Source organism: Solanum tuberosum, unplaced genomic scaffold, assembly GCF_000226075.1.
Source record: "Solanum tuberosum cultivar DM 1-3 516 R44 unplaced genomic scaffold, SolTub_3.0 scf00017, whole genome shotgun sequence".
In the NCBI taxonomy this organism is placed as follows: domain Eukaryota; kingdom Viridiplantae; phylum Streptophyta; class Magnoliopsida; order Solanales; family Solanaceae; genus Solanum; species Solanum tuberosum.
In genome coordinates, this window is record NW_006238943.1 from 976,792 (window position 1) to 984,463 (window position 7,672).

At 31.4% G+C, this 7,672-nt stretch overlaps 1 protein-coding gene across 1 annotated transcript; it reads left to right on the forward strand.

Moving 5' to 3' along the window:
• Positions 1-2,350: 2,350 nt before the first annotated feature.
• Positions 2,351-6,533, forward strand: LOC102597031 (cytochrome P450 71A1-like). Its single transcript, XM_006340158.2, has 2 exons — positions 2,351-3,327; positions 5,748-6,533. The coding sequence occupies exons 1-2, from the start codon at positions 2,437-2,439 to the stop codon at positions 6,369-6,371; spliced, it is 1,515 nt and encodes a 504-aa protein (XP_006340220.1). The 5' UTR covers positions 2,351-2,436; the 3' UTR covers positions 6,372-6,533.
• Positions 6,534-7,672: the final 1,139 nt, after the last annotated feature.

Here is a 7,672-nt window from a genome sequence, read left to right on the forward strand (position 1 = left end):
TAGATAAAGAAGTATACCAATCTCAATTTCCATCAATGGGTATGCAAGATTAAGTCTTAAAACAGGCAAAAAGTGAAGAATTCAAGAGACCCAAGTCTAATTTCTTGAAGGTGAAACCCTTGAAAGGTCCAAGTTCTTCAAAACCCTCTCCAAAACTTAAAGAGAATATCTCCAAAACTCTGTCTAAACCTTAATAATATAAAACAAGGTAAAACTCTCTTAGAATAAAAACTGAACTAGTATTTATAGTTTTCAGAAAATGTGCTCTGAAGGATCTTTCGGTGACGTTAGTGAGAATCGCCGATGCATTCAGCGATCCACCCTTTGGTCTATTTCGTCGCCTTTCATCAGTTGCCTTCAACGTCTTTGTATCTTGGATAATTGAGCGATGTAGCACTGCATTGCGGAGTCGTTCAACGATACACCGACTGCTTCTTTTCACTGCCGATTTTCTCCTTTCCTTCAGGGTTCAACACACTGGAACAAAAGGCGAATATGCGATCTGTTGGTGATTCGCCGAATGTGTTCGTCGATTCGCAGATCTTCGTTTCTTCGTTCTTTTGGCTTCTTTTTACTCTTTTTTGCTAAGTAGTGTCCATGCTTTGCCTCAAACTTCAAATACCTGAAACTTAAAGGTTTTCATCAGATATCGGGATAAAACATGCATTTGAGGACACAATTTTTATTAAAATATTGCCCTAAATGAGTCCAAATCGTGGACTCATCAACACCCCCAACTTAAACTTTACTTTGTCCTCAAGCAAACTCAAGTCCAGTCGTTCAAAAAGGGTGTTTCGAATAGTGCTACACAAGACTCAATCATGAATGCACACGACAAGACTCAATCTAAGTGCTCCGGGCGCCAGATCCATGGGCTAATACGTACAAAAAATTGGGAAATTTGAATTTTTTAAAAAAAGTTTGTAAAAGCGAAAATGAGCGTTAAAAAATGGTGTGAGTATACGTGAAGATTCCCCAACTAATTACGGAGGTCCTCATAAAGTTTTTGGAGAATTTTTTTTTTTGGTGCTACGAGCGCCAGATCCATGTGCTTTTATTAATAGATGAAAAATCTAGGAATTTGGGGAATTCTTAAAAAAGGACTTGTAAATGCGGAAATGGGCGTTAAAAAATGGTGTGAGTATACGTGAAGGTTCCCTAACTCATTATGAAGGTCCTCATAAAGTTTTTTGAGAATTTTTTTTTGAATGCTCCGGGTGCCAGATTCTTGGGCTATACACAGAAAAATTCGAAGAATTTGGGTGATTCTGAAAAAGGGATAAGGTCTAGGATAGACATATAGTGACAATTATACTGTCTACAACAGACTCGTTCACTTTTTTCTTCCATCATTGTCTCTAACTCTCTACTAAACGTATCATTTTCAAGTCTTTAAATACCAGTAGCCGCCCCTCCTCCAATACAACACGTGCCTCACAGTGTTTTAAATTATTGTCAGTGATGGAAATATCTTGATTTTTATAGCCTTTGCAGAGCTATTAGTAGCTTTTCTCTCAAAAATTTCCAACCATCCCAAAAGAAAATTAACTACCTAATTCTCAATAATCTTATATATGATTATTATAGGATCAAAAGTACCTAGATTTTCCTAAGAAAATATCCTACTTAAATTTGTAGAACAGCTAGCAACAACTCAAAGAAGAAAAAGTTAGTAGAAGGTGAGAGCTTCACCCAAGTTCTAAGGCTCGTAAGATTTAGTGCGATGACAATGAAAACAGTATATTGAAATATTAATGAGATTTTAAGTGAATAATTTGTGTTTTTGATAGTCATTAATTAAAATGGTTTAGAATATTCTAAACACTTAAACTGGTTTTCTACTTAGTAAAAATGTTCTGATTTAGTTACTAAAACACCTAAGCTGATTTTCTAGGTAATAAAAATATTTTTATTTAGTTATCAAAACACCTAAGATAGTTTTCTACACAAAAAAATAAAAATATTTTGATCTAGTGACTAACGTTTTCTACCAAACAAGGTTTACAATTTTCTGAGATATTTTAAGAAGATCAGGGGACCTTGATTGCTATAGGTACCAACTTCCAATTAAATTCTATTTATTACATAGGTCCCTCTTGTCAAACTTTAAAATCTACTAGTTTTAGTAGATAAGTACTAAATACTTTCTCTGTTTCTTTTTAATTATCATGTATATTAAAAATACTTATTTCAAAATAGTTGTCAATTTAAACAATTAAGAGAGAATTTATAATATTTTTCCAACTTTGCAATTAAAATTTTATTATTCTAGAATTAAGAGGCACATATAAAGATAAATATTAAAGAATTAATAAAGGATATATTGGTCAAACAATACTCGTTATTAATTTTTTCTTATATGACAACTAAGAAGATTTTTCTCCCGGCACTTGTTAGCTATATATTGAAGTGCACACAATAGTCCATTGTAGAATAATGGAGATTTCTTTTTCTTCAGTATTTATAGCGTTAGCATGGCTACTAGCATTGGCTATTATTTGTAAAGTTATAAACCATATTGTATGCCCCAAAAGAAATGTTCCACCAGGTCCAAGGCCATGGCCAATTATTGGAAATTTGAACCTTATTGGTTCACTCCCACATGAGTCTTTGCACACTCTTTCACAAAAATATGGAGATTTAATGCTCCTAAAGTTCGGTTCCAAGCCTGTTATAATAGCATCATCTCCTGAAATGGCTAAAGAGATTCTAAAAACACATGATGCTATCTTTTCTTCTCGTCCTGCATTGACTGCTGGTAAGTATATTAGCTTTAACTACTCAGACGTGTCATGGGCACCTTATGGTGCACATTGGCGTCAATCTAGAAAGATCTACCAAACCGAGATATTTAGTCCTAAAAGGCTTGAATCGTTTAAGTACATTCATGTTGAGGAAAGGAGAAATCTCATTTCTAGTCTTCATGTTCTATCAGGAAAGCAATTTTTTCTCCGCCATCATTTGACAGAATTTACCCTTAGCACTATAAGTAGGATGGTTATGAGTGGCACGTACCATAGGGGTGAATCAATAGAAAATTTGCAAGGTATGTTAGATGAATGGTTTATCCTTGGTGGGGTGATTAATATTGGGGATTGGATACCTTGGCTTAATTGGCTTGACTTGCAAGGGTACATAAAAAGAATGAAGGCTTTGGATAAAAAGTTGAGAGAATTTTTTAAGTATGTACTTGAAGATCATCATCACAAGGCTAAAGGAAAGGAGGATTGTGTTCCAAAGGACATGGTTGATGTCTTGTTGCAACTAGTAGATGACCCTAATCTTGAAGTTAAGATTACCACCGATAACCTAATGGGATTAATCCTTGTAAGTTTTCTCCCTTTTTTTTGTTTTCTTTTACATTAACTAATGAAAAGGGTAAAAAATGTTCTCAATTAATAGTTTGGTCTAAAAACATGTTTCTATTGTTACTTAATGAGTCAAAAAATGCTCTTTTTTCTAGATAAATATTATTTTTATTTCTCTTCTTTTATAAACTCATTCTAATATTACTAATAATAATTTTGTTTATTATCATACTTCAATTCAAAAAAGATTTATAAATACAACTATTTTCTATTTTTTAGAACTTTTTTTTTACGTTTATCGGAATGAAACTAATGATAGGGTTACTATGATCTTATATATATGTCATATATTATTCGCTAAAAAGGTACATGTAGTTATTCTATTTTTATTGATAGTATGAGATTAGGAAAGAAAAATTGATTTCTTCCTACTTATTTACTAAGTGATTTTAAAAGGAAAAAGAACAAGAATATGATCTTTTTAAAGTAACTAGTTTTTTGACACGTGTGTTGCACGTGATTACCAATTTCAAAAATATATGTTATAGTAAATATAGTATTGCTTATTTAAGCGAAGATTTGAATAATAAGCTTAGCAAAAAATAATATTACAGATTCTTTTGTGAATGTTCAATGTAGATTGTCATATATATGTCTTTTTCACACAAACCTATGAAGATGGTCACTGAAATTTTTTATTAGGTAAATGCAATAATGTATATATTTATTTCAATTTGATGAGGTTCAATCATGTAATTAGTTTTATCTCTCTAATATTATCCTATAGACATTATTTGTTTTGTATTTTTCTTGTCATCTAATAGATGTGCTATACATGTGTATATCACGTTAAATTGTTTATATGTCAAATGAACATGTGAAGAGAATAACTATATTTTATATATTTACATATTTTCATATTTGTTGTGAATTTTTTTTTGGAAAAAAAAAGAACTTGTAATATTTTAAAATAATATATTTTGAAGTTAGAAGATCTTGTTAACTTGATAATACATTTGTGACGTATATAATACTTTAATTTAAATACAAATACCTACCCAAATATAAATATATATATTTTCATTAATTAAAATATTTATCTCATAAAATTAGCTATTAAATAAATATAAAAATTAACTAAATACAAAACTTGAACTGACGTTATTACAAGTCATATGAACTTTTCTTCATCTAAAAACCTTAAATATTAAGAAATAGTAAATAAGGAAAACAAAAGGGCAATGTTTATATAGTAATAACTTTTTTGAAGCAAACTTCCTAAGAGTCTAAATCACATAAGTAACATTGATAAATAAAGTCATTCTTTTGTCTTGAGCATCAAAAATAAATCGTGACAATTCTCTAAATTTTGGAAAAAGATATTCAGAAGTATATATCTACATCACAAGAAAAATTGTTAACAAAAACAAGAAAATTTTGACTACATCATGTTAACTTCGTATATTGGAACATTACATACTAATGTATATATCAAGCAAATAAATAATTATTATTTCATCAAAATTATTTTCCTCAAGTACTCGAGGTTATGGAATATACCCTGTTAGGATAGAATGACTTACTTCATTAGAATAGTGGTACAACATATTCCGCTACACTTCGAACTCACTCAACGACAATAAATCACAAAAAAAAAATTAAGAATGCAAGAAGAAGAAGAGTAGAAGATTAAAAAAAATTGTGGTTGAAAAATGAGAGGAAGCCGCTCTATTTATATTCAACAAAGGGTAGTATGAACGAATATTTTTTATGTCTTATCTGAAAAGTTATGACCTTTCCGAGAAGTCAGAACCCTTTGAAAAAGTCACAACTTTTTGGAAAAGTCACAACTCATCGAAAAATCACAACCTTTGAAAAAGTCACAACTCATTGAAAAAATCACAACTCTTTGAAAAAAGTCACAACTTATCGGAAAAGTCACAACTCATTGAAAAAGTCACAATCTAAGTTAGGAATATTATAGTAATTTAACATTCAAGTTAGGAAGTTCATGCTTTTAAGGTAATATAGATAGATATTGTTATTAGGAATAAAATGTGCTTAAGAAGTAAAGAAATAGTAATATATTTATTAGGAAAATGAAATTTTTGACACATTAATTAATAATAGGAGCATTTTAAAACCAAATTCTTGATAGCATGATCGCACTTTTCGATCAAATTATTAACTAAAGATATTTTCACAAAATTGAGGGACATTTTAAATCCTTTTTCTATAATTAATAGTCTTCGTGGTGCAAAAATTAATTTTTAGTAGTTGTATTGTACCCACTATTATTTCCATTTTAAAAGAAGCTAAAACTGCATATTTATAGGTGGATCGAGTTTTTATTTTGTCAATTTCAGCATATGAACTCTTTAATAAAAACTTGAATGAATTTATATTTAGTAGATCTAATTCCTTGTTAAAATTGTGCAGGATTTGTTGGCCGGTGGAACGGATACATCAGCAACAACAGTTGAATGGGCATTTCAAGAACTTATGAGGAACCCGAATATGATAGAGAAGGCAAATGAAGAACTTGATAGAACAATAGGTAAAGGAAGATGGGTAGAAGAAGAGGACTTATCCCAACTACCTTATATAGAAGCTATAATTAAAGAGACATTTAGACTGCATCCGTTAGCTCCATTAATCCCTCCGCATTACTCCATAGAAGAATGCAATGTTGCTGGTTATGACGTACCAAAAGGGACAATGGTATTTGTAAACATATGGTCCTTAGGAAGAAATCCTAATTATTGGGATAGGCCAGAAGAGTTTATTCTCGAAAGATTCTTAGAAAATGACATTAACATAAAGGGAAACAACTTTACAATGTTACCATTTGGTTCTGGAAGAAGGAGGTGCCCTGGGTATAGCTTCGAGATCAAGCTTGTGGGAACAGCGTTGGCTAACTTGTTGCATGGATTCAATTGGAGATTAACATGTGACATAAAGCCAGAAGAAATAAGCATGAAAGAGATTTATGGATTGACTACACACCCAGAAAAACCGATTTCTATGATCATGGAACCAAGACTTCCTCTCCATCTTTATTAGTACGACTTTCTTGGATCCTATAAAACCAAGAATTTACGTTGGTTACTTTCACTTCTTATTGTAAAATTTATGTATAAATAAATGAATTTGTTTCATTCTATTGATTGCAAGCTTTTTGGCATCAAAGAATGATAATTTTCATCCATGAAGCCCTTTCCTTCATGGAGTTCCTAAATTCTCCAATTTATAAAGTTACAAATCCCCAATTGAGTTAGGATTTTCCTCTATGTCATGGGTTCTTATAAATGTATATTTATTTGATTGATTTATGAACTTTTATGCATGAATGAATATAATCTCATGATTTTAAGATGAATCCCCATGAACCCATGCTTAACCCACTTTCTTCTTCAAGAACCTTGTTCTTCCAGGTATGTAAGACTATCATAGTGTTGGACTAGTTCGTCCTCACGCCCCACATCTACTTTCAGATCAGTAAAAGAGTAATCTAGGATTCTTTCCCTAGATTTGAGTATATTTGAGATAAGTTGATTTTGAGTTCTTGAGTTCCGGATTCTTTTTGAAATTCTATTCCTTATTATTGAATTGCTATATATTATGCATTTAAGATTCTTGAGTTGATGCGTTCATGTCTATATTTCAGCATGAAACCTATGAGTTGAGTATTCTTGAGATGAGTAGTGTTGTTGAGTTATGAGTTGTGAGTTTCCGTATTGCTATTAAGATCCCTGAGTTGAGTCGTTCATGTCCATAATTTCACATTAACCGTATGAGTTGAGTTATAAATCCCGAGAAGCTTTTTAAAGCCAGCAATTGAGTTTTAAACTGAGTTTTTGAGGAAGTAAAGATGAGTTTTGAAAAAAGAGTTTTCTAAAACATGATTAGTATGACAATCGAGTATGTCATCAATGTTTAAGCAGTATGGTATCTAGATATACCATCAATGTTTATGAGGGATGTCGGGACAAGACCCCTGATCATCCTAACAAAACTGAATTAATAGAAATAAATAAGGGATCCTATGAAAGCAAAGAGGCTCACCAAACAACTTTGGAACTGCACATGGTATCAACGAAACGCTTATTAATGACCCTGATCTCCTGTATGCAGGCCAAATGACATTAGTACATTGAATATACGAGCATGAAAGGGGAATATTGAACATAACATAAAAGCTTGAACTTGGAAAGAAGGAAACATACTCACCTCAACTCAACCTCAACCTCAACTCATGGATACTCAACTCAATACAGTATAAAAACAACAATAAAGATGCAGTTTATATAAAATATTTAAAACAGTAGATATGTCACGACCCGATTTCTCGAGTCATGATGGCA

Coding starts and splice junctions, on each gene's coding strand:
- LOC102597031 (XM_006340158.2), top strand. CDS start 2,437: ATGGAGATTTCTTTTTCTTCAGTATTTATAGCGTTAGCATGGCTACTA. Junction 3,328..5,747: donor ACCTAATGGGATTAATCCTT/GTAAGTTTTCTC, acceptor AAAATTGTGCAG/GATTTGTTGGCCGGTGGAAC.